Genomic DNA, 27,591 nt, shown 5'->3' on the forward strand with positions numbered 1-27,591 from the left:
TGTTACAACGCGTGAAGGCGCAGTGAGGGTTTTAATGTGAAAGGTGAAACCGGAACCGTGTGTTTACACTGTGGGACGCTGACACTGGTAACGCGGTCACGGAGAGAAGCGAATGGTTTTGAGGCGCAAAAGCATCACATTTCAGCCGAGGGCTTTAGGGGCTCATCTCACCAAAACTGAAAAAATGAGGGCGCGCTGCTGCCACCTAACGTTTTACAGTCACAATGAGCATTTTAACATCTTCATTAAAAAAAAGCTTTAGTTTATTGAGCAGTGTTGATTTATACTAAATACTATTCTTAGCGTTAACAGGCCCCAGGGATAGTTCCGTTTCACACAGCAGCTCGAGACAGTGATATGAGAACGGTTTTTATAGCCAGACAGCTTTCGCTGTAAAAGTTTTAAAACGAAAACTCAAGAGACCTTTCTGATATAGTGTCTCGGGACAAATCATCCCACTATATTATATATCACAGCAGTGGTTCCCAACAAGTTTGGTTTGTGTCTCTGTAAAACAAAACAATGTCTGCTTGCAACAATCTTGTCCACCAGTTTTGACTAGAGACTGATTTTAATCTGTTTAATCTGAAAACTTTTTACAGTCTTCACATTTGATGATTTCTTCATCAAGATTTAAAAAAAAAAAAGAGACAAAGATTAAAGGAGAGTCAGAAGAAATAAGCTTTTCTCTTTTCTTGAACATCTGACAATGCTCAGTTTTCTCTTGTGGGGGTCATGACCCCTCAGCGTGGTACCACACATTGTTCATTACTCAATCGCATGTGCATAATATTTCATTGCTATATGAAGCCAAGCACACTATGCTATATATACACTACATATTCCTTCAATATGCACATAAACTGCCTCTGTATAGAGAAATGTATAATGTACAATATTCCAGTTTTCTATGAGACATCACAAGCCAAATTCCAACATATTTGACCAATTTTTGACCAAGTTTGTTGTAATTCTCATGAAATGTGGACACCTGTGGTCCAATTCATTAAATAGAAAAATTGCATTTTTGTGGTGGAGAAAAGAAGTAAAGGTCAAAGAAAGGTTACCTGCTGGTGGTGGCTTCCCCTGGTGCTTAAGGTTAGGGTAACCCTCGACCAAGAGGATCTTGAAAACCTATATTTGTTGTGATGTCTGCATTCCACATGTCTCTATTTCAACAGGATGTTATCAAACTTTACCCTCTGTTGGACAGACTAAACAATGTGAAAACAGGTAACGAGATAAGTGATTGGATTTAACATTTAAGACACTGTAAGATAATAAGGATAAAGAAGTGACAAAAGGTGTTCTGTAAATAAGATTTAATTTGTTAGTCTGAAAATGTATAGCAAGTCATATAGTGCCCTATAGTACAGTTTGAATTATCATCGTACAATTTACAGTTTTGTGTTTTGGGGTTTCTATGCCAGTGTCAGTGACAAAATATAAAGCATAGAAAAGCTGTGTTAAACAAACAAGGTCCAGAGGCCAGTATCTTAATGTGGTGCAAGTGCACAGTTAAAGGGTCGTTTACAGTTTTACAGAGGAAGTGATTCAGACAACAGCACAACACAGAAACCTATAAATCAACTGACCGTCAGCATCAATACATGATAGTGATATCATTTATTGCACAAGCCAATCTGTATGAACACATTCTAACATAAAATGAAAACCATTTATCTTCATCTAAAATATATAAATTAATAAACTTAATTTCAAAGTAAAACTGGATTTATGGAAGATTTGTGTTTCTGGCATATTCTCTCAGAATTCCCTCATACCTTTACATATATTCACGCATACTGCACAACACACACACACACACACCAAAAACTTATGCCCCAGTTGCGTGCTCATACACACATACAAACACCCCCTCACTCTTACACACACACACACACGCACACAACAACAAAGACAAGAAATGCAGAGAGAAGGGCTCGATCAAATCCATGGCAGTCTTCCCCTTCAGCAGCAGCAGCAGCACATTTTCATCCAAAAGTACCCGAGTCATTCAGACACTCATCGTAACCAAGGCTGTGCAGGGACAGATATGACATTAATTCAATTAGTCAGGCGCTTGTCACTGAAGAATTGTACTCATATGTTTTTAACTGGCACAGGGCAGAGGTGAGTTCAGTGAATGAGCTCATCAAAGTTTCCTCAGCAGGTAAACAGATGCTTACAATCGGTTTTGAATCCTCTTTGTCCAAAACCTTTTGCGCTTGGTCTGGAGGAAACTTGAGCATGGAGGTAATCACTTTTGCCATTGTCTGCAGATGAGGAGCAAAAAATAAATAAAAAAGTAACAGAATAACAATCAGCAATCTGAACTTCATTCTTAACATTTGTTTTATTTTTTTATTTTGGTGTTCAGTGTCAAGCATTTCTTCATCTTCATTTATCATTTCAAAATCACCTTTACCCTTTGACACTATGATCCAATCATATCAAACTTGTTCTGAGACAATTTAAGCCCTACAAGACCAAAAAAAAAGAGAGAGAGGGGAAAAAAAACATTATCTGCATAATCAACTCCAGGCCCATCTGCCAGGGTGCATGCATTTCCCCATAAACACAGAGGATAATCAGAAACAGAGCTGCTGTGTAGGAAACCTAACCGCTCAACTAACGCTAAACAAGGCCAGCATGTCTTTGAATGGCAAATCTGCGTCATGCAAGATGCATGTACTAGCAGGCAGCCTGGGGGACATCCTCCAAACTGGGGAGGTCTGCCATGTTGTCATAAAGACTAACTGTTTGCTGAGGAGCAGGGAAAATCCCGCTGACTTTAGGACCATGTCATCAGCACTGTTAATTAGGGAGAGCACTGTTAATTTTACTCAAGAAGACTGGACACAACATGACTTTTACATGACTCCCCAAACGGTCTAATGCTCACCGCTAAAACAATGGGATGGACTGAATCTCTGATATCGTCAGTTATCATTTCAATGTGAGTTTCATTTCCTGACAACATTATATGTTTATAAAATACAACATAATCACATTTTGTCAGGAATTAAATGATGAAGTCCCAAACTTATTATAGTATTTTCAGTGGTTGTTCCTTGTGGCTTTAGTGGCCATCAAACATTAATCAAGATGGAGACAGATCCAATATCTGGCATTCTGAAATATTAGAAAATAACTGAAAAATCCAATTTTTTATGTATAACAATATAAAAAAAAGAAAAAAAGAAAAGCATACTTTTGTTTCCCGTCCCATCATGTATTCAAACAACACCTTCCTCAGGTACTCCATCTCAGTGGGTTCTGACAGCGCATCAGTGCTGTTGAATCCAGGATCTGTAAAAAAAAAAAAAAAAAAAAAACAAGCAACAACCATTTAATTATAATAATAAACTGTCATATTCAAATAATATTTTATTACAAATGTAACTGTTTTAAGTAGTCAATAAATTAGGGGGACTAGGTAGTATGTGTGAAATACTCTACTATTCCGACCATGTCTTGCTTGTAAAAAAGTTAATGTATCATGACAGATTGAGATATTATATATACACATATACATAAACAAATTTAAAAAACTTGCTACAAGATAAAAAAAATAAAGTGATACTAGCATATAGTTCACTGTAAAATTCTCCAGCTGTGCAACTTAGAGCATCATGTTTGTGTTAGCAACCAAATACAGCACCTCTCTCTGCACAGGTATAGGTTCAAATTAAGCAACAACTACAAGCACAGGAAAGAAAAGCGAGGCTCAGCATGAGCACTTTAATACCACAAGTGTCTAGGAAAAAAGGTTTTAATTCTCCGCCCGAAGCTATAATACCATTATCCCTCTGAAAACTATGAATGGGAAAATCTGTGTTACAACTTGGACAGGCTGGTAACACTTAGGCTTCTGTGTCTACAACTGAAAGATCCCCAGTAGGTCTTCAATATGGAACAACACCCACTCGCTCTCTGCTTATCTGGAATAATCATTCAGACAACACCAAATGTGCCTGTATGCGACCACGTGATTGGAGGAGAGGAAAAGGTGATAGAGAAGTGCAAACAACTCTTTGATCTCTGCCATGAAGTAATGTGTCACCAATAAATCCCCTAGCCTTTGTCCTCCTGACCTCATGTTGCCCCGGCTGAGGCTACCATGCCAGAAATCACAGCGCAACAGACCTGAAACCAGTTATCAACGGCCTTGTGATCAGCCCTCTACCTGAAACCTGCAGCTCTGGGTGGGTTAAGTAGGCTCAACAGATGAGTGGAAGACACTTTCACTGATAGGTACAGCAGTCCAAAGGAAATTCAGTATAGAGCAGGCATTAGCTGGGATATAGTATGTGTTCTGGATATGGAGGATTTGAGAAGTCTGTGTGCTGCAGGGTCTTGTGTGGGAAACATTAAGACCACGATCTGCAAAACCCATTAAATCCAAGGATGGCTTCTTCACCGCCGCCCCCCCACCCCCCTTCTGACAGCAGATTCTCTTTATTACACCAGGAAGGTCTAAGAGGACACACACACACACACACACACACACACACACACACACACACACACACACACACACACACACACACACACACACACACACACACACACACACACACACACACACACACACACACACACACTTCGGTTTATGATATACTTATGGTATACTGCATTGAGAGGCCTCCCCTGACTTTAACCACAGTGGTTATATGTCTAACCCTAACCCTTACTCTAACGTTAACCAAACCCTAATTATAACCCCGGCTTTAATCTTAACCAGTAAGCCTAAAATCACACTTAGTTGGCCAAAATGTCCTCAATAGCATAGTTAAACCAGACCACACACACTCACGTCATCACACACTATTCAGGTCTGCATCTCTTGTCCCAGCCTTGATCCACAAAGTGATGTGTGTGCTGGCAGATTATTTTAAAGAGTAGAATAACTATAAAAGTCATGTTAACACAATATATGTATTTACATGTTATGTGTATAAAATCCATGTTACAATAAGAAAAAAAGTAAGGTAACCTATATTTTACTGTAGGTGTATGTAGTTTATGTTACACCTTCCCATGACACTGTGCTCAGGTCAAGCATTATGTATGGCATCTTTGTTGTGCTAATCTCAAAGAAAATTGGTTCGAAAAGCAGAACTAAGTGATTCATGGTGTTAATGTTACCTTTGAATGTGCTCCCGAGATGAGTTACAACAGTGTTTCGGTGGAAGCATTTCATCTTGTCCTCAAGCGAGTGAATCTACCGTGGAGAAACACACACAAGCATGCACCAAATTAATAATAAAAACTCTTATCTGACCCTGGTGGGTTAATTCTATGTATTAGCTTAATTGTTGGGTTGGACATAAGCAGTTTGTTGGTCATCTTTTGGGCATGTTTGTGAGAGTGACGATGTGTGTGAGAAAAACTGTGGGAGGCGTTGCTCTGATTGTTTATAGGGTTAAACCAAATGTAAACAGATGTGCTGTGTAATTAAGTTGATGCAGCAGGAGAGCAATGGCTGCTCTTGCTGGGGGCCACAGAATCCTGGGAATACACTGCATGGGATTTGCTGTTCACTTGTCCCCAGCAAAGAACACACACACGCGGTCTCGACACTCACTCTCTCAACAAAGCCCTGCTCCTTCAGGCGAGCCTCGCTCAGCAATGTTGTCTTCTCAGCGAGCTGAGCCTGAGGGAGAGGACAGAGCATTAATGTGAATGAGAACTGGAAGGAGGAACACGTAATGCACAGATATTATGTGCCGATCAACGATGCATGTTTTCTTGATCAAACAGCTGTTTTACAGTAGGCTACAATGATGTGACTCATGAAACAGTGAAAGTGGAGCCAGGAAACATACCTGTAGTTCTTCTGCGCTCATCTGTGCCAGAATGAATAAGATAAAAGGGAAGATAATGTATGTTAGAAAAGAATGAACAAGATATAAGTGTGGTAACAGTGTACATAATCATATAAACATTCAGTCAGTTATTGCATAATTACAATTGAATAAACTTCAGTTTACATTTAAAAGGACAAGTGTACTGTTTTTCTTTTAGTCAACAAATACCAGGAAAAACCAACAATAAATTAATCATACCTACAAAAGCCCGATGTATCTTATTCCTCTGCGCCACTATTACAACACATCAGTGAGACACACAGTTGCACTGACACGCTCCCTCATTACCTTAAACGTGGGCACTGTAGTTTATTTTGGATCAGTTTCACTTACACAACACTGGTTAGAGAACCAAATGAGTATTAATCCACCGCTGAAAATAGCTCCCACCAAGCAGGCAATTTTGTCCTGTTTCAGTAATTTTCGAAAAGTTACAGTGCCCACTATATTACGTATGTACCTGTGACCTGTTTGGGAGCCACATACAGGTGGAGGAAGCCGGTTTATGGTAAATGACACTTCATAACCCGTTTGTTCTGCACAGTCTGTATGTGAACTTGTGAAAAGAGTGCAGTCTCTATTGTGAGACACACTGACCCACTGTCTAAATGAAGAATGGCTTGTGAGGCCCGTAGTAAGGAAAGGCCTCCCAGAGCATAAACCCATACAATCCACCCATAAAGTTATTACCTCACCAGGGAAAAATGCAGCAGAGCGCAGCATAATTCTTTGTGTTTGTGTGCATCTGGACATGCGTGTAAAGGTAGAAGAATCAGCGCAGGGGTCTCATGGCACCTCAACACCTGGGTAAAACATCTCTCAGGAGTACATTTGTTCTATATGGCCCCCTTCCAGTAAGCACATCTTGCATGTGAGTATTGGTGTAGCATAAATCTAAGGCCTAGAATCACCTCGTATGATGATAATTGAGAACAGGGATTGAGGCTGGCTGCTGCCTCACAATCTCTGTTTTCCGAGCAGAACATTCCTGAGTGAATCAAACGAGCTTCACAGCATCCGGTGAGCTTTGGAGGGAAGCCACACGACTGGAGCGAGACACTGATCAGAGCAAAGTATGTAAGCAAATTGTCCCCAAGCTCTTAGACAAAATCCTTCAATTACGAAACAAGACAAAGGAAAAGACAACTGAGAACTGCTAAGTCTGTTAACCTGGATGTGAACTTTCAAATAATAAGGTAACTGAAAGGGCCTTGTGGCACTGACACAATAATGTATCCGGATTAAGCCGTCATTCAAAACTAGTAATGCTTCCATCAGACTTCAGCCTGTCCCAGAAGGGAACTGAAAAAAGGTGAGTTCATACAGGCATTGTTATTTCATGCAGCCTCTGTGAAGTGACTTATGACTTCAACAGAATCACTATATAAATTCAATCTAAATCTCCAGTCTCGTATATAATGGGCTTTAATAGCCGCAGGTATGAATTTCTACACCTGCGTAAACGGTAAAATGTCCCCAGTAGATCGACCAGTTGAAACACCAATCACAGATGTGTGATGACCTGGTGAATATGTACAGTAGGTCAGACAGGTTTGTACCTCAGAAGTGCCATGGCTCCTCGCTTGCAACTCCTCCAGTTCCTTCTGAACCTGCCACACTCTGTCTCCCATCTCCTCCTCTCGACTCTGGAAAAAAAAGAATACAGTAATAACAATGATTGAGTCATTTCCTATGTGTCATCTCAGCATCACAACTCAACTATGTTGGTCAAGTCACTGCCTTATTACAGACCTCCCATTCTTAATTATGTTTGGAGACAGTAACTGAGGCAATTTGAATTTCAAACAGGCGTCCATTGATGATTAAGTCAAGTTTTTTCTTTTTAGACCAATGATTCCCAAAGGGTGGAGGCTCGCCGGAGGATATGTGTAAAGATTGTGGGGCAATATTTATGAATTCATGATTTCTTGAAAAAAATACTAGGGATCGACCGATTATCGGCCGGGCCGATTATCGCCGCCGATATTCAGCATTTTGACGCATATCGGCATCGGCCTTTTTTAAAATTCGACAGCCGATAAGAGATCAATTTAAAACTGGGTTATTTTGGCTATGATGCAGCCGCGCCTCTCTGTCTGCTGTCACTACTCTGTCGCCAGCATTGTCCCACCCACAGCACCATCTGATTGGTTACAAGCAGAGCCACGGTAACAGCCAATCAGCAGTGTAAGCGGTGCATGAACAGTCCTTACACACACGGTGGAGAAGGTCCGGAGAGCAAATACTTGTTTTGAAGGTAAGTTAAGGCAGCAGAGTTTCCCGAAATTGTAATAAAAATCCCAGTCCTCTACAACTGACAACTACTAGTAAGATTACTGTGAGCCCATTAACGTTATATAAACATAAGCGGCAGCTCTGCTGCTCGCAGTCCCTCCAGACGTGCCTGTTAATCACTTGAAACAAGGTTGCTGATAATATCGATATGTCCGGTTTTATTGCAGGGAAGCCCGTCGAGGTGAAGGCTGGTTAGCTTTTAGCGTAACGTTAACCCATCGGTCCGCGGCTCTAGATGCTCAGCAGACTGTAGCAATGGGGAGAATGTCTGTTATGGTAGAGAAAAGTGTGTGTTTGTGTGGAAGTCACATGAGAAACTCTACAACTCACGACTACTAACGTTACTGTGAGGCCCAAGACGTTGGCGGCAGCTGTCTGTTCCTACGATAAACACTGATTATTAAAGTGAAGATGCTTTAGGCTATTTAGTGTTTAATCCCTTGAAACAAGGTTACTGATAACATTGATACTGAAATAGTTATAAAAGTAAGAAGTGTGTGTGAGAAAGAGAGACACAGAGAGAGAGAGAGATTGCAGGGAAGCACGTTGAGGGGATGGCTAGTGAATAGTGTGTGTGTGTGTTTGTGTAAGCCACATGAGAAGCTGCAGAAACTGACAGCAAGTACCGTCTGTCTGAGAGAAAACTGTAGGGCAATAATGGCTGTTTAACTACCAAGTACTTTACCTTTTTCTGTGTTGATTGAGAGATCCCAAGCAGCAGAAAATGACATATTGTTAGATGAAGTGTGTCCTGAAGCTGTCTTTGATAGTTTCTTGTAGAGAGGAGCAGGATATTGCTGTTCAAGACTTAAGACATAATGTAACTGCATCATAAAGCCTACATGAACTGCATTCTTCAAACTGCAAACTTCAGGGAACTATTTATTTATTTATTTAAATTTTCAGTTAACTTTATAAGAGATGCTGCTGACCCTGGGAACTCCTTGCACTTTTTGTTTTTGTTTGAACTTAAAACAAAGATAAGTGAAAGATTAACATTTCAGTTATATTGAAATTTTGGAAAACTTTATTTACTGTAGAAAACTTTAGTGAGCTATTTATTTGTTTAAGTTTTCATTTAACTTTATAAGACATGCTGCTGAGCCTGGGAGCTCCCTGCATTTTTTGTTAGAATTTTAAAACAAAGATATCTATTGTCTAAGAAAAAAAAAACTTTAACATGTTGCAAATCTGAAAAGCTGTTAAATAAACATATGATTAAAGGCATTTGAACAAAGTTAAGTGGAATTTTTCCATTATTCAAAATTTTCACGCCAATATTTTCCCTTTTATTGCAAATAAATATCGGCTCCAAATATCGGTTATCGGCCTCCTTGACTACTAATAATCGGTATCGGTATCGGCCCTGAAAAAACCATATCGGTCGATCTCTAAAAAATACATCCACGTTATGTAAGCTATAACACCTGAATAATGTTGTGATTAACAGTGTGTGAAAACTAGTTAGCAAGCGAGCAGAGATATTGAAGTAAAAGAAAGATAAACAATTGTAATGTAAAAGTAATGTTGGTTAGTAAAGGACGAATGATTGAAAAAAATAAACAGTTGAAATAGAAGAGACTGCCAAGAGTAATACATAAACAGTTGCGATTGCAATCAGTGATGGATACATGATTGAAACATCCACCTTCTGTCACTCGAGGTGGTAAAAATGCAAACAGTAACAGTTCAATTGTATGAGAAGATGTATCATAACATCCACTATTATGTCCACTTTTATAATATTCAAATACTTTATGTCTGATCAGTTTTAAATCAGTTAATATAAAAACATCTGGAGCATGACGTGCTCTGTGGACATGTGGTGTCCAGGAAGGGTACTTGAGTTCGTCCAACAGGTCTGTGAGGCATGTCTGACAAAGACTGCTGGGAACCGCTGCTTTAAACTAAGACTAACTAAGCTGCCAACTAGTGCAGTGATAGCTTCCAAATGGTGGGTGGGGTTAATCTCCTTTCCAGAGTAAACCTATAAAATGTCTTTTTTTTATTATTTCAGTTTCTTTTTTCTTTACAATACCTGTATTACTTGTTCATATTTCTGAACAGTTTTGTGCAAATCATCCTCCTTCAGGGCAATCGCCTTCTTCAGCTCACTGGCCTCTTCACGATGGCTGCTGATGAGTTCCGCTTCAACACTCTGGGCCTTCGCTGTGTCGAGGAAAGGGAAAGAAGCCAGAGTTAGCACATAAAACTAAGTTCATATTCCAAACCGTTCACTCACATCCCGTCTGGAATGTATCATGATTTAACCATGGAGGAAACAAGGAAACATGGCAGTTCAGATGAACTGTTTCCAAGTGCAATGATTCTTTAATTTGGTTCCACCCAGTGTCAATATTAAATGCGAAATGTTTCCATATAGTTATTCCACCCTATTTTTGTACATGAAAGTAAAATCATATTCACATTGATTTTCCATTTTAAGGCAGTTATTAGGATGCAAATATAAGTAGACTGTAATGTACTAAAATGACTTGACCACAACAAAAGAGAATGATTTTAATCACTCAGCTCTCTTGCTTTACGACACAGCAGTAAATCTTGTGATTTTAATTTGATTAATGGAGAATGACCTTCTTCAGCCTCACCAATGGTTTCCTTCACTGCTGTATCGAGCTCCCTCTCTTTCAAGGCCATTTGTGTGTTGAACTCCCTCATGAGCTGCTTCATGGTAGAATTGTGCTTCATTTCCACATCTTCCAACTCGGCTCTGTTACAACAGAAAGTGAAGGAAATGTATTAAATTAGGAAAAGCACATGTTCGAACATTTAAAGAGAACAAATTCATTGCAACCTGTTGTCTACAAATGTAGGTTAGTTTTCATTTAAATGTGTTATTATAAATTATTATTAACTTGACGTCAAGAACTCACTTCAGCTTTTTCTCATTCTCCTCTAACAACTCTTTCTTCATGTATTCTAGGTCTTGTTCGTGCTCCTTCCTCAGTAATCTGATGTCTTTCTGTAACCTGGTGAAGTCTTTGTGGATTTTCTCTTTCTCGTTCATCACCTGACTCAGTTTGTTCTTGAGAGAGTCCGGAGAATCGCCGTCTACTTCCTGCATCGGAGAGTGGTTTTCCATTTCATTTGCCATCACACTCCTGGTTTGCTGCACACTGCTACATTCCACCTTCACCTCAGCCTCAAGTTCTGATTGGTTTTGGATCTGCTTGATAGTCGCCTGGTGTTGCTCAAGCTGGGCTTCCTTCTCACATATCTCTTCTTTCAGACGACTTATTTCAGCAAGAAGGTTTCCATTCTGCTCTTCTGCTTCTTTTAGCTTCGCCTCGAATTCATGTAGTGCCGATTCGGTTTCTTTGAGCTCTCCTTGTTGTGCTGTATCTGTCTGAAGTAAGGACAGCTTCTCTTCATACATGTTCTTCAATTCTTCTAAAGACTTTTCTTTCTCAAGCTTCTCATTACTCAGAATCTGTTCGAGTTGTCTCTCCTGCTCCTCTTTAAGCTTGACAAGAGCTTCCTCCAGTGTTTTCGTTCTCTCTTCTAAAGTTTCTGCGTGATGTTTGCCAGATGTTTCACTAGTCTTGAGTTCTTCCAAGCTAGTCTGAAGGCCCTTGATGATCTGCTCTTTTTCCTCAAGCTGTGTGGTCAGCTGTTTTTTAATCTGACCGATTTTCTGCTCAGCTTTCTTCTTCAGCTCTGATACTCTCCGCGCACTCTCAGCAGATAACCTCTCTTCAGTTTCCTTCAGACTCTCCCCTTTGCTCTTGATAATCTCATCTTTCATCCTCTCAAATTCTTCCCTTTGACTTTCAAGCTCCAGTTTACACTTCTGGTTGTCTTCCTGGAGGGAGCGTAGTTTTCCTACCATCTCCTGCTCTAAGTTACCGCTCTGAGTGCACTGCATCTGGCTCTGCTGCAGCTGCTCTACCAACTCTCTCTTTTCACTCTCCCTGACGCTGTGCTGCTGTTTGAGGTCGGCTGTGAGTTGCTCGCACTCTTTCGTCTTTAAGGCTAACTGCTCCTGGAGCTCGCTGAGTCGGCTGATGCAGCCCTCCAGCTCCGAGGTAAGTCCGCTGACTTTCTGGTCCTTCTCACTCAACACCTGGTCCATCTCAGACTTGCTGATGGACTGATTGTCAATACTCGCTGTCAGCCTCTGCAGAGCTTCGTTCTTTTCAGAGATCTCACGCTCCAGCTCTTCGAGCCTGGTCTGCAGAGATGTAATAGTGTTGTCACTCTGGGTGAACTTGTTCTCATACTCAGACAGACTGTGCCTGAGCGCATCTGCCTGCTCTAATGCAGACGTTCTCCCCTGCTCTAATCTCTCAATGGTCTCGTTTGTTTGAAGAGCGGCCTGTTGTCTCTCCTCCTTATACTGCTGGTTCAGCTGATTTATGGCTTCCTCCTTCTCTTTTATGCTATTTGCTAGCTGATTTTTCAAGTCACTGATATGCATCTCGTTTGTTTTCACACTATCTGATATGATTAGGTTTGCTTCACTCAGCTCCTCAATTTTTTGAACTTTTTCACTGATAGACTGAGAATGATTCTCCTTCTCATGTGTTAAGGCTTTGATATGCTCCAAGTGAGCATTTACCTGAGCAGTCGCCTGTTCTAATGAAATGCATAGATTCTTATTCTCCTCAGTCTGCTGGCGGAGAGTCTCCTCTAAAGTGCAAATTCTATCTACTTTAGTAAGGATAACGTTTTTGAGATGCCCTACCTTTTTCTGACTACAGAGCAGTCTATCGTTCAGCTCTGTCACCCTACATTCAACTCTCTGATGGAGCTCATTAGATCCACGCTCCACTTTAGACTGAACCTCCTTACAGTAATGCTCCATTTGGTTGCTGATCATAATTAATTGCTGCTGTAACTCCGCTTCCTTGGCTTTTAGCTGAATGGCGGTTTCCTCAAATTTACTCTGCAAGTCCTCGCTTTCCTTACATCTGGAACCCTCCAGTGTTTCAAGCTGCTTCTCTCTTTCCTCCAACTTATCTGACAAAGTCTTTAACCTCTCTCTGCTCTCCTCCTCTGTTGTGTTCAGCTTGTCTTGGAGGGCGTTTCTCTCATTCATAGCTTGGTTAAGGTTCCTCTCCACTGACTCCATTTGATCTTTCAGCAGTGCTTCACCCTGAGACAAACTTTCCAGCTTGACCGCTGCTTCGTTAAGCTCTTCCTGCAGCTTCTGCACAGTGGTTTCTCGAATTGCCAGGTCCTCCTTTAAATTCTTTATTTCACACATTACTTGTTCGTTCTCCTCTCTGCTCCTGCCGAGTTGTTGTGATAATTCCTCCAGTTCCTGTGCCTTCTCCTGTAGTGTGACTGAGTGTTTCTCCATTGTTTCCTCTTCCTGCTGTCCACACTTCTCCTGCCAATGACGCTCCAGCTCCTCGATCTCATGCCTATGGGTGTCATGAAGCTTCTTCACTTCTTCCTTATGGTTGTCCTGCAGCTCTGACATTGCACTGCTGAGGCCTTGGGAGCTTTTTTGGGCCATCTCAAGAATTTTCTCTTGAACCTGTTGCTCCTTCTGCTGAAGCTGTGTCTCCTTCTTTGCAAGTTCCTTCTTCATGGTCTCTTCATTCTGCTGAAGCTTTTTCTTAAAATTCTCCTGCATTTCTTTGGCCTTCTGCTTGAACTTTTCCATTTTCGTCTCCTGTGATTTCAGCCTATTTTCCAACTCAGTTGTAGTGTTTTTCATCTTCTTCTCATGGGCAGCTTTTTCATCATCAAGCTGTTTCTTGAGACGTGTCTGTTCTTCATGCTTAGTGTTCCGTTCTGCAGTAAATGACTTCTCCTGCTCCGAGAGCTCCTTTTTGGTCTGTTGTAACTGCTGCTGTAGTTCTTTAAGTGACTCCTCTTTTTGTTGACAGTCATTCTTTGCAACTTCCAGCTGACGCTCCAAGTCTGCCAAATCCGTCCTACATTGATCAAGATCCTCTGAGATCTTACTTAACTGTGCATTAGACTCCTTTAGGCTCCCACTTTCCAACTGGGACTGTGATAAACTCTGCTGCAGCTCCTCCACTTCCTTAACCTTGACATTTAGCTCTTGTATGGTGGAGTGCGATTCCTCTTGTAGTGCTTTTTCTCTAAGGATATGTTCTTTAATTTCCTTTTCCTTTTCCCTCAGAACAATCTTTGACGCATTAAGTTCCTCCTTCAGAGTTTTCTCTATCCCTCCAAGTGACTGCTTGTGCTCCTGTTTGATGTTTGCGAGCTCTTCATTGTGCTTTACCACCTGATCCTGAAACCTCTTCTCATGATCCTTTTGAGCATCTTCAGCTGCCACCAACTTCTCCTGCAGAAGCTGTTTACTTGTCAAAGCCTCAGAGAGCTCAGAGGACAGACCCTCTAGTTCTGCCTGCTTTGTGTCCAGTTTCTCTAATGTTTTCCGGTTCATGTCTTCAACGTGTACTTGGAACTGCAGCTCTTTGTCCTTTAGAAGGGTCTCAACTTCAGCTCTGTGTTTTTCCTTGAGCTCCTCAACAGCAGCATTATGCTGCTGGGTAAGAGTGTCCTTGTGCTTTTCCAGCTGCTCCTGGTGCTTTTCTTCTAATGCAGAGATTTGCTCTTTGTGTTTATCCTTCAGCTCATCCAACTGACTGGAAAGTTCATGGGACTGACTTGATCCATCTTGTGAGATCTTCTCCTGAGAGCTCTCCAGTTCTAATATTCTCTGCAATCACATACATATAGGTTTTTTATATAATATTATAAAGTCACTACAGTGCAATTCATTAGACAGAATTCAGCTAAAAACAGTTGTTTGATAATTAAGATATTTTAAAAACAATGGGACTATGCAGAAACCGTAGATTTATCACCAAATATTCAAAGATTCAAAGGCATGAATGTGTGTGGACAGACAAACAAAAAACATAACACACTATAGTATAATACAATTTTCCAATCTATTGATTTTCTAAAATTTTACTTTGCAATTTAACCAAATTTTTTGTGTTTTGCAGTCAAATATGCCCAAGTGTGTACAGTGAGTGTGCTTTGACAATGAATAAATCCACTGTCACCTTCCCATCTGTGGACATGTGTGTGTGTATTTGTTTATACACTTTTCTGTAGAGGCTTAAAGGCTGCCAAATAAACACACAAAATGAGATAATATAAATGTTATTTTTGATCATCAAATATTATCGAAGTGAACAAAGATTTGAACCATAAAGCTTTCAGTCAGCCCTAGTCCAATATTGTCCAAGTAACTAAATAAAAAAAAAGGCAATACTAAAAAAATAAAAAAATAAATAAAAAACTCACAGTCCTTGCAGATTCCAACTCCAGCTGTATCTCTTTAACCTTGTTTTCAGCTTCTGTCCTCAGAGCTGTCTTCTGTAACTCTGCATCCTCCAGAGCCAGAGAGGCCTGCTGTTCTCGGTCCTTGGCTAACTGGGCAAACTCCTCCTTGCACTCCTCCTAAGCAACACAAGCATGTCAAATCAAAGCTTTAAATTGATTGTTTTTCATCTGATTTACTTGTTTATGCTGCGAAATTAAATGAATGGAAACATTTGGCACCTACCACAGCTTTGTTGATTCTGGCACTTATCTCTGCTTCTTTAGCAGCCAGAGCTTCACTGTGGAGTTTTTCCAAACCAGCCACCGTTTCCTCTGATGATCTCTAATATAATTAATAATAATAATTAAAAAAAAATCTGATTTATAAAGTGCTTTTTCGTGTACTCAAAGACAATTTACAACATCACATACATTGTAAATGTCAATAAAGTGCATCAAAAGTCAATAAAAATCAAACACAAAATGAAAACACATGACTATTCTGCAGAATGACCTTCATTATAGTGACCACCTCCTGTTTGACTCGTGTCAGTTCCTGCTGCAGACTCTTCCTCTCCTCCTCACTGGCCCTTTCAACTTCTTTCACATGCTCCTCCAGCTGAACCTGCAGCTGCTTTCTGGCCTCCTCCGCCCTCTGAGCTACACCCAGTGCCCGTTCAAGTTCTTCAAATGCTTTAGGGAAAAAACAAAAAAACAAAAAACATTATTAGTACATTCTGAAGGGACATTTTTCCTGGACACTAACAGAAGTGGATCCCACTCACCTGATTTCTCAGCCTTTTCTTTCTGTTCCTGTAACTCTTCTTTCTGGGCAGTAGCCTGCTGGAGCCTGGAGCGTAGCTGTGCAATCTCCTCTTCTTTCATTTCCAGTGTCTCATGCATCTGGCGCTTTGTCTCAGCAATGACCATTCCCTGCAAGCCAGCAACCAGTCATAAACAGCCGTAAAAGAAAATCAACGATTAAACTTTACAATCTGTCCAAATACCTGCACACTGAAATAAATGTTGATTTGATAAGTACCATCTCTGTATTTTACATCCTAATTCAAGCCCCGTGTCTGTAATTGTCTTTATTTAAAATGTTTTAATGTTCCTCACAGAGATATCATGAGCTGCTGTCCTTTCTTTACTCAGTGGCAGAGAGAAAAAAACATTTCTAGTTTTCTAATAAAACTGAATCTGCAGGACCTTCAATCAAGACGGGACCAAAGGCTAAAAACCTCTTCACCCACCTTGTCCTGCTCCACCTGTTCAATGTGGTTCTTGGCATCACGCAGCTGAGTGATCAACTTTGTCTTTTCTGTTGTGTGCAGTTCCTGTAAACAAAACATTTGACAGAATTAAAGATGAGACTGTCACATATTTCCATCTGACAAATACGCGACTTTACACTGGGCCATCTTTGATTTTCAGACTCATATTCTGTATATGCTTTGGTCAGATAACTTCAAAATGAGATGTTTTCTGTACCACCCAGGATGCCTCACCCACAAGCCAACGACCAAACGTGTACACAAGCCCTGCTAAACCAACAAGTTGACCAAAATTACAGCCCAGTTTCGCAGCAGTGGCATGTAGTTGCTATGTCTCTGTGCCACCACAGTTTTACCAGTGGTTACGAAACAGGAAATGCTGTCTCAGTTGTTTGATCTATGTGTTAAACATAGAATTAATCAGAGAAATGTAAAATTTTACTGTGAATGTACAAAAAAGCCAAGACAGGACACAATAGTCTTTCAACCAGGAAGTAAATAAAGAATTCAAAAATCCTTGAGCTGAAGGTCAGGAATCACAGACACATGGTCTGTTTTATGGGATATTTGTCTGAGGCAGAGGATGAGCACAGCCCAGCCCAGCAGTTACAGAATGCCTTCACGCTGCTTAAGAGGGCTAAACGCCTGTTAACCTCTGCTTTTCCCGACACAGGAAAAGGCCCCCTCCCAAACAAAGTGCAGATTCAACATAAAATGATGGCATCAAATGAAAGCAAGTCAATCAACATACAGCCACAGACAAGCTGGCTGTTATCACAGTGTCTTTGTGACAACAAACATTTGTTATCTTACGCTGCAGAACATCAGGGCAGCTATGGACAAGCTAAACAAGCCGATCATACCACTGAAACAAAATGTTTTGAAATCAATGAAAACAATGGTTCAGTCATGTCACACTGACATGACATGAACCCTTGTCCTGGGATGTAGCCAGAGAATTTGGATGTTAGGACACTGAGAACCACAGCAATCTACTGTGTCACTAAGATAATGGAGTCACATTATCAGTGGACCATAAAGACTCTGGCAGACATTTTGCAGCACCACATAAACAAACTGCTTCATTCATTCGCAGCATCTCAGCGCAGCTTCATTTGAAACCTCTTCGTAATTACAGTTAACCGCAACATCAATTTTTAGTGAGACACTGTGGCCAGGAAATTGCTTTGAAATATCTAGCCACTTTGTCTTTTTAAAGATACTTTATTGACAAAGTGACACAGTGTATAATCAGATCATTTCTAAAATTTATGGGTCAATTTGACTGAAAATGGCCTAATATTACATATGAATGTGGTCAACACTTCACCATCATTGTCGTTAATACAGGTTGGCTACCTTCATCTTCTCCAGCTCCTGCAGTCTCTCTTGCAGCTGCTCCTGCAGAGTTTCGTTCTCACTTCCCAGCTGGGCGCTCCGCTCCTTGTGTGCGCGCATTACTTCCTTGCATTTCTGCAGAAGGTTTTCCTGCCTCTTCACTCGCTTCTGTAGAGCCTCCATAAGTTTGGTTGGGTCACTGTTGCCCTCTCCTGCCCAGAAAATAAATTACACTAGTTAAAAAGTTACATTAGTTCCCTAGAAATGTCATATTCATTTCACACACAGTTATCTTCACGTTGAGTCTCCTCCTAACTAAAGATATATAAAAAGTGTTCTTACCCTCAGTGACCTCAGGCTCTAATCCTCCCTCTTTAGAAGGACTTTGTGTGGCAGAAGAAGACTCCTCAGCATCTTCAGACTGAGGGACCTCACCTTCAGGTGGCGGAGCACCATCAGAGACCCCCTTGACTCGTTTCTTCAACAGAGCAACCTGCCAGGAAAAACAAACTTAACTTTGTATATTTAACTTTTAGCATTTATTGTATGGCTTTTTTTCACCGTTAATGTTTTTTTATTTGTACAGTATTGCACGGTCAGAGACAAATATACTCAAAAGATTAACATGAGTGATTATTTTTTGCTCTTTTTAACCTCTACAGTACCACCTTTTTTCCTGACTATGTTTTGAGGCAGAGCAGAGGTATCATCGTGTTGGTTTTATACTTATATTGATAAAATTAAAATTTGTGATCATTGTATAGTTTTAAGGTCAAACTTTAACATTTCTCAAGGAGCATATAGCAAAAGACAGAATTTCTGTGCAACATGAAGTGATACTTAGGTAACTTGTAAACCCTAAAAGGCTACAGTGACAGTCTATCATTCACATACCACTGCACATACCTGTGTTTGGAGGACAGTGATCATCTGGTCTTTCTCCTCCAGCGCAGCATCAAACTCATCCTGTAGGTGTTTCTTGGCCTGCTGGTCCATTTGAAGCTCCTAGAGACCATTCAAAATGTTCACTCAGACATAAAGCTTTAATCGATACTGACCTAGAGAGACAACAACATTCATAACATGTAGCTGTACCTCCCGGAGCTCCCCTATCCTGCGGAGAGCTTTGTCTTGACTCTGACTGAGGATGACCTAAGGGGAGAGCAGAAACGAACACGTGATCAGTTCAGAATTCTACATTTGTTCAGAAAAAGATTAATGAGATAAATATAAATATAAAATACAAGCAAAATTACCTGTGTTTTGTCTTTATCTCGTTGTACTGTTCGGTACGCAGTAACCAGCTGCATGATGAGGAAGTGGAGGTACGTAAAAGAAGAAGAAAGAGGGAGAGAGAAAGAGAAAATCATGAATGAGAAGACATCAAAGCAACTGTAGTTATATGCATGGCTGTGTGCTATTAACATGTTAATAAACTAAACATTGTAATCTCTTTGGGACCTGTGTTTCTCTCACCTCTGAGTACTTCCCTCGGTATTTCCCCAGACTCCTCTCCACTCGAAGCAGTCGGTGCATCAGCTGCTCTTTGGAAAGGGACTCTGTGCTTCCTGGTGGCTCCTCGGCCTCACTCTCAATATCTGAAGGGGGATCATATGTGGGGGCACCCGGGGAATCGTTTTCTCCCAAAGGTGTCAGGGAGTCACGCGACGAGCTTCGGACCAGGTTCTCTTTAGAGGGAGAGCGGAACAGGCTTTCTGCCCGACTGGCACCGCCACGAATCAAAGACTCCATTGAGGGAACTTTTAGCTGCAGTTTCTGGGCAAATGACTGTGGCTCTTCTCTCTGTTAGGATGTTCAAGACAAAAAAATAAACTAATCAAAGAATGGTCAAGAGCATTTTAACATTGACGTAGGAAAAAAAAAAAAAGGATAATAAACATACATGGGGAGAAGCACTTCCATCGCCATTGATGCTACCTCTAGGAGACCTGCCTGGTCCTTTAGAGGAACTCTGCAGATAAAAGGACATTATGAGAGAAAGGAAAGCTGCGCCTGTGATTCTGTCCTGGGCCAGTTAGTCATCCACACCCAGCGTGGCTCTCCCTGATTACTCTGGAGGGAGCAATATTAGTATTGCTGGGAGCAATGCAGGGGCAATGGGTACCCTCATGCAACTTGGAAAAAACAGAGGGGTTATATACATAAAAAGAAGGCATCTCTACTGTACATTAAACAAAAAAAGGGTTAAAACTAGAATCTACAGAACAGCCATGAGGATAGATCAGACAGACAGTTAAAGTCAAGTCGGAGAGCCGGCATTTGAATTAAAGATGCTTGGCAGGGCCGTGTGCAGCTGTATTACAAGAGCACAAAGACATAACTGAAGTGAGTGAACATTTAGCAGCTTAGTTGGTTTAGTTGACTTGTTAGAAGCAGAATCCGAGTAAGTAAATTTTCTCCTCCCTTGTCCAGCTCCGAGCTACTCCTTCCTCTGAGTTACTGTGCAAAACATTCAACATTTATTTCCTGTTTCTTGGACCCGTAGTCACTGCTGGATCTTTTTCTTTTTTTTTTGTAAGGGCCCAGGTCAGATTTGAACCCAGGCCTCTGTAAAAAGGCCTCAGACTGAAGTATGGCTTGCAATGTATTCTAGTTACTTTTCCAGGCCTGTGAAAGTTTAACACCAAATAAGTAAATTTATGTCATTATACTCAGTAGACAGGGCAGTTGTTTGATTCCATGAATGTATAAATGTGTGTGTGTGTGTGTGTGTGTGTGTGTGTGTGTGTGTGTGTGTGTGTGTTTGTGTGTTTGTGTGTTGGGGACCACAGAGCTAACTTGTCATTAGGTAAACACTAATTGTACCATTCATTGTTAATATCTAGAAGTACAAATATTGAAGTGTTAGAGATATTAAGAAAAATCTTCATTCAAAGTTGATACCAAAAGGCACCACATGTGCTTTTCAACACCAGAAACACTATGAATCAATGTCTTTAGGAATGGGTTCTGTTTTGTTCTCTCACACCTCTATGAGGACGCACATACTCGCTTAAGCATTTATTTCATGGACTTCTTTCACTACTTTATCCAGTATGTTACCCCACTTACATGCTTGTCACTGTTTAAGGTTGGACAATGACTCATTGGGATCTAGTTCAGGAAGGCCTCAAGGAAACCAGGAATTGAGTACCTCTATTTCTGTACTGCATTCTTAAACACTTCCCATCCACATTTTCACAGGGACAAATGATAAACGAAATATAGAGAAGTTTTCAAAGCAAAATACTGTGACTCACAATGGTAGCCAATTCTACTACCTGGATAAAGTACCAGTTGCATAGAATTTAAAGAGAATGAAGTTTTGGGTCGAATGACAATGACTCTCAAAAGATTCTCAAGGTGGGACCTCCAAAATAAAACATTAAAAAAATAAATAAATAAATAAAATAAAATAAAATAACAAATAACAAATAACAAATCAAATCAACAATCAACAATCAATTACTATCATGGGATTCAGCAATGAACATTATGTAATGACATGCTGATAACATTTTGACGAGCTGTAGATGGAACATGTTGAAGACACTGTGATAGATTTAAGATGTTTATGGTTGATCACAATCTGTAGCTACAACACATTCAAACCCTCCAAACTGTGAAGCAATAATGTAATAAGCCCAACAAAGGTTATACAAACTAAGAAAAAAATTTAGGCCAACCTGCATGATACATTAAATATATCTTAGACGTTAAACAGACATAAAAAATGTTGGCAAAATGAATGTATGCATTAATAAATTATTGGTATATGGCTGTTTGATATCCCTGCAATGGTGTGTACCAAATGCTTAATTTCTGCAAAAACTCTGTTGTTTATATCAAAAATGATGAATATTAAGTTGTATCAAATGTTATTTTCCTCCAGTCTTCTTGCTGCCTCCACATGTGAACACACATCGTCCAGTTTTTAAGCTCCACAAGGAGATCTACAAAGGTGCGATGGTCTGTTTGTTTACTTGGAAGAGTTACAGGCAATTAAACTTTTCAACTGCTTAAACAGCCTGCTCATAACTTCTATAATGAAAACATTAACTCTCCAAATAAACAGACTTGAGGGGAGAAGGGATAAAGGCCATCGGGCAACATAACAAGGTGTTGGGGGTCTATAAGGCAAGCAACTAAGGACACCTAAAGACAAGGAGGCAATATTCAATTCTGTGACAGATCATAATAACTGAAAAGTAGGGCAATAAACCAACATATGGCAGAAAGCACACAAGCTTCTATCCCACAGTGTGAACCCCATGAGATGCAGTGTTAGCCTAGATATGAGATGCCTTCTTGTTGCTAAATCCAAAGGAAACAGGAGACAGAGAGCAGGGAACAAGCTGTCCCTACTTGGGCCACAGTCCTCTACCGATTCCCCAAAGGCGCGGAGATGGGAGGAAGGAACAGGGCAAGAGGAGGAGGAGGAGGAGGAGGAAGAGGAGGAGGAGACAGGACGTGAGGACAAACTCACCACACTGGCTACCTGGGCCGTTTTGGGTCGTTTTGAATGGTCCAGAGCAAAGATAGTATACTCAGAGAGAAAAGCGGGCTCTGCTATCATCCCAGCCAGCATCTGACCCCGTCAGTGCAGTAACGGGACGAGAGGTGGGGAAAGGAGAGGAACACAGAGAGCAATGAGAAAAACAACACCATGAGAGTGAAATAGCGCTGAAGGGAGTGTCTAGCCAGACGAGAGAGACTGATATGGATGGAGAAAGAGAGAGTAGAGAGAGAGAGACAGAGGGAGAGAGACTACATGAAATAGGAAGAAAAATAAGAAAAGCGGGAAAGTGAAACACTCAATCAACATTAATGTCATGAATAACAGTTTGACATCTCTGTATGTCGTCTTAAGTTATGATTCTATCAAAAACAGGCTAAATCTGCCTTATTGATCAATTAAACACTTTCAGAGTGTGTCAAAGTGTTAAAGATTCGTGAAGTGAAAAAAGATGCTGCGATGGTAAGAAGCTTCTAAATGAGGGCACATGAGCCCAAGTTACAACCCATCTTTGCTTCCAAAGGACAAAAGGAGAAAGTAGAGCAACCTGAATAAGTAGAGGCACTGTCACTATTCCAGTGCTGCAGTGTAGAAAACGTCATGAATAAGTAATTAAGCCCATTTTGTGATCTAAAGATCAAACAGCCAAGACTGTAAACATCTATATTTAAGCTTTAAAATAGATGTATTAACCATACGTTGCATCATCCATATTGGTTATGGTCAAACCTCACGGCCAACCTACCTCTGTCTAATGAATCAAAGAAGTCTTGCATAGACTTGCCCATATCCACTGGGGGAAAATATTGCAACAACTCACCCGAGAAAGAAAACACAGAGGAGGATACATAAATTATTCATACACATGCTGAAATATAGTCTGTGCACCACCATTAAAATGTCCTTCCCAGTGCCTCCAAATGAGAATCTCCTTTAGGTGAGCAGATTCAGCACAACTGTGAAATGTAACTTGTTGTCAATAAATTATGATATTTGGATTTAATGTACTGATACTTTGTTTATGTTTGTATAAGATTAAATAAAAATAAGTGCCCAAATGATCTTGAAAAAAAAAGAAAAAGGCCCTGAATTTAATCTAAATTTAGACTTCATTGTCCCATGTGAAAATACATGCAGTTAAATGAAGGGAAAACTTGAGACACCATACCTGTATATCATGAGATCACAGTGCTGATTGATCTACAACATCAATTATTACAAAGTTATTCCAGTGCATGTGTTCTCATGAAATTATAAGGACCCGATGGTGAGAGATTTGTCACCTGAAGTAATGGAACAGCTACAATGCAATAAATATGCCTGGGTAATGAGTGCAGGGAATAATGTGCATAACTTTCATTATATTAACAAACTGTGACCAATAGGGGGCAGAGAGTAGAGGCTTAGTAGTGAAAACTATCAATAGCCTACACTTTTTGAAAACTGAGTGTGCTACTTGGTCATGGATTTACTTTCACTTGGCACAGTAACCAAAATGCACTGGTTTGTTATTGAGAGAACTTGAAGCGTAACAAAACACATGACAGATTTTTGAGGACTGACAGAGACATTACTCTGTGCTGAAAATTAGAACAGAAGCAGGGGAGAGGACATGACATCTGTGCAGGCTGCAGCTTGAGTTTAAAGATATTACACATACATTAGATAAATATATTAACACAGGCTGACACCATGCTCACCTCTCTGTCACTGGGAGAGGGTGAGCCATCGTGATGAAACTGGGTTTGGCTGCTGCGCCGGTCACCAAGGCCCATCTGTTAAAAGTAAATAAAGTAACATATATTTGTTTTAAAAATACATAATTCCTCCCCCAAGATTAAATACAATTATAACTATTCTCTTCTTTCTTATTCAAACAAGACTTTGAGAATTCAAGTCTTGGATCAATATAACACTGCTCTTTGCTTCAAAGGAGGTCTGGCAAACGGCACTGAGATGTGAATTTTGGATTTGAAGAGTCCAAATTATCTGTGCTCAGTTAAAAGGACAACAGTTAAACAATTAAGAAACCATATGAAAGACTAATTAACTTCCACGACAAGTAAGGGCCAATTGAACCTGACCAGCAGGCTTACGATAAACACAAGCAGTACACTGCAAACTGTCGTTAAGCCCGAGATTAAACAGTTTTATGGCAGTGTTTCCTTTGGATATTTACTTTCATTTCGCATTGAAATCTGTGCAATGGTTTCTCTATCCTTATACTATTGCATTCTACGATGGCAGGTGTTTGGCACTGGCAGTACTTGTATGTGTCAAATAAAGCTGACAGCTGACATCCACATGCAGCCCGTGTAAGAAACATAAAACAGACACGCCCATATCGTCTAAGGTCAATTAAGTATAAGCGTTCTGAGTGTTTTGGCTGCTATGAAGCCACGGTTGGTTGACTGTTGTTGCTTTTTGTACCCGGGACAACGAGATTTACCAGTTACAAGTGTTCCTGAACGCACCTTACTAGCTGCTGACAGCTGAGTTAGGCAGCTAATTGACTTAGCGTTGTGCTAACGTTTACAAGAGAGTACAAAGGCCAACTGACAAAACGAGTTAAGAAAAGTTGACAGCTTATTAACTTATGTCAATGAGATATTACTAGACAATGTTTTTGGAAGCATGAACTGTAACGACAGCGAAACCACAGCTCTCTTTCCCAGCTAGCTGCCTGAGCAGTGTAAACAGATGTTAGCTTAGCCTGTTAGCTCACAGCAACACAACAACCAACCTGGGCCTGCTGTGGTGACTGCGCATTCCTCTGCGGTGACTGCTCCTCGTTTATCTTCTGTTTCAGTTTTTTAAACATCTTGTCACGCCGACGTAGTTAGGGGCTGACGAGCAGATGACTACAATCCGGCGGAGATGTATTTTGTTTGAGTTCAGCCTGTCATCCAGTCCTCAGTGGGAGACTTCCTTGTTCGCTTCTGATCTCCAGCAGGTGACCGGGCTTTCTGCGCATGTGCGGCCAACGTGGAGGAAAACTGAAACGTCAGAGTTAAAGGACACAGTCCGGATTAAATTAGCTAGAGCGCCGCCTGTGGAGGAAGTAAAGCGCTCCCCCACTGCTATTACAGGTCCTGCCGGTATTACTGTAGTTACATATGTTTTATAACTGTGGTCTATTGGTAGTTCACAGCAAGGTTTATGACGTTTACATGATGGTGCTCTAGTTTTATTTGTGCATTACTTTTTATGCAAAGTTTAATAAGATGGGGTATTACAACAAATTCTATTTCACATTCAGATTTCTCAGACGCTAAATATTACTGAAAATAATGTTTTTGTTTCTTGATGTTAACACTTATTTGTTTTCACTATATAGTGGTGTTATGGCCTTACCGTGGATATCAAGTGCTAAAATTTCAACCAAAAAGTGAGTGTTTCCCTCTCACCTTTCATTTAAAGAATTTTACAAGTTTCATATATTTGTTTTCTCTCTCTTTCATCATCTTCTTCAGATTTGTCTTTGTATTGACCCCCAGTTTGGGGAACACTGTTCTAGTGAAGATGTACATTATTCATCATGCACAGAAAACTTTAAAAAACACATGCACCAAATATGAACATTGAAACTAAACAAACTTGTTTATTTCACCTGCCCTTTTATATTTTTTGACTTAACTATCTAAAAAAAAATTGTGCGAATAAAAAAGAAAAGGGTACTACAGAATAATACAATGGCATTGCTTGGACAGAAGAGGGCACTGCCTGAGCACGGTTTTACTGTGATTTTGCTGCAGCCCAGCTCAAAGCACAAGAAGACTTAAAAATGTTTCAAACTGTATGTGTTATCAACTTTTCTTTCCCTGCTAAAGGAAGATCAATTACTTTCTCTTTATTTAGTATCCTTAAAAATTGTGATGTATGATTTTATTATTATTTGAAATGTGCTAGATCTCCCATAAGTGCCCTTTGATTTCAGGATATTAAACATATAAATACAAAGTAGCAGGGTTCACCCATCCCTTTAGTGTGTGAGTGAAACATATAGGAACATATTTTATGCAGAGAGGATGAACAACCCATCATATGAGCTAAACACATATAATCTTTGTGAAACTTGGAACATTTGTTCATGAACTCATACTGAGGACACAGTAACTTAAAAATGTTGTGGGTGAGAATTTGTGTTCACACTAGAAACAAGGTCAGTTTAACACATCACAAAAAGATCAAACTGTTCTTATTTATTGTTAATCTGGTGATCCCCTGCACCCTGATGTTTAATATTAATCTTTTATCGATGCATATCTAAAAATATAAAGTCTGTATTTTTGCTCCTCATATGAGTCATGAGGTCCTTGGGTAATGTAATGAAAACTATAAAACATAGAGAGGTTGATAGAAAGGATCACACTGTGGGTGTGAGTCATGGTTTAAATGCGTGGTATTTTCCCTCCTCTGGGATCTGGCCATGTGCAAATATCTGAAATAAACATTTCTGAGTCAGACTTTGCTGTCTGGTAGAGACAGAACATAAGACATGCCATTTTGGGCCCCAAAGCCAATAAAACAAAGACTGGAATGAATATGTGATTTGCATTTTTTCACCATCTTGGCTCTAGTGCTTACAACTCAGCAGGAAACTTGGAATAGGTGCCTGGAACAGTGAGGAGGAATGGTGGGTGGTTAACGGCAGAGGGATGGTGCTACCCTATACAATGCTGTGGTTTATGCCTCACCCTGAGGCATACAGCAGAGAGGATATGTAGTGAACAGGGGAAGTGAAAAAGTAAACCGCTGTATGTTTGGTATGGCAGTTTTGTTTTGGATTACTACTAAACAGCAACTTAGTTTCATTACAGAACATGTAGTTCTAAAGTAACTCATGGAAAACTGTTGCATACATTGTTTAAATATGGGACACCCCAAATACAACTGCACTGCATTAAAACAGTGGATATAAGCAAGTGGTAAATAAAGTGATCTATGCAAATATCCCTAAGTAAGGGTTGGAAACATGTTTTCAGTTGTTCAGTTATATGGCATGATCTTCATCAAC

General features: G+C 40.3%; 1 protein-coding gene across 4 annotated transcripts; it reads right to left on the reverse strand.

Annotated features, from left to right (window-relative positions):
- Nucleotides 1-1,305: 1,305 nt before the first annotated feature.
- golga4 (golgin A4) lies at nucleotides 1,306-25,523 on the reverse strand. 4 transcript variants are annotated; one of them, XM_056395179.1, is made up of 25 exons: nucleotides 25,318-25,523; nucleotides 24,275-24,349; nucleotides 22,545-22,646; nucleotides 19,962-20,030; nucleotides 19,535-19,861; nucleotides 19,315-19,362; nucleotides 19,154-19,210; nucleotides 18,965-19,063; nucleotides 18,401-18,551; nucleotides 18,080-18,270; nucleotides 16,700-16,783; nucleotides 16,232-16,379; nucleotides 15,979-16,139; nucleotides 15,691-15,789; nucleotides 15,429-15,584; nucleotides 11,063-14,832; nucleotides 10,778-10,899; nucleotides 10,207-10,337; nucleotides 7,433-7,519; nucleotides 5,832-5,852; nucleotides 5,591-5,659; nucleotides 5,152-5,227; nucleotides 3,215-3,312; nucleotides 2,190-2,276; nucleotides 1,306-2,040 (listed from the first exon to the last, which is right to left on the reverse strand). In XM_056395179.1, exons 1-25 carry the CDS (start codon nucleotides 25,393-25,395, stop codon nucleotides 2,026-2,028), a joined length of 6,321 nt encoding a protein of 2,106 aa, XP_056251154.1. In that variant the 5' UTR covers nucleotides 25,396-25,523; the 3' UTR covers nucleotides 1,306-2,025. The 4 variants fall into 4 exon arrangements, with proteins under 4 accessions (XP_056251154.1, XP_056251153.1, XP_056251155.1 ...); XM_056395178.1 differs by having other exon boundaries at nucleotides 15,961-16,139; XM_056395180.1 differs by lacking the exon at nucleotides 22,545-22,646 and having other exon boundaries at nucleotides 15,961-16,139.
- Between the last annotated feature and the right edge of the window lie 2,068 nt (nucleotides 25,524-27,591).

This window comes from Seriola aureovittata, chromosome 14 (genome assembly GCF_021018895.1).
Source record: "Seriola aureovittata isolate HTS-2021-v1 ecotype China chromosome 14, ASM2101889v1, whole genome shotgun sequence".
NCBI classification, from domain to species: domain Eukaryota; kingdom Metazoa; phylum Chordata; class Actinopteri; order Carangiformes; family Carangidae; genus Seriola; species Seriola aureovittata.

Coding starts and splice junctions, on each gene's coding strand:
- golga4 (XM_056395178.1), bottom strand. CDS start 25,395: ATGTTTAAAAAACTGAAACAGAAGATAAACGAGGAGCAGTCACCGCAG. Junction 20,031..22,544: donor CGGCCCAGGTAGCCAGTGTG/GTGAGTTTGTCC, acceptor TTTTATCTGCAG/AGTTCCTCTAAAGGACCAGG. Junction 2,277..3,214: donor TGATGGGACGGGAAACAAAA/GTATGCTTTTCT, acceptor CCTCATCTGCAG/ACAATGGCAAAAGTGATTAC.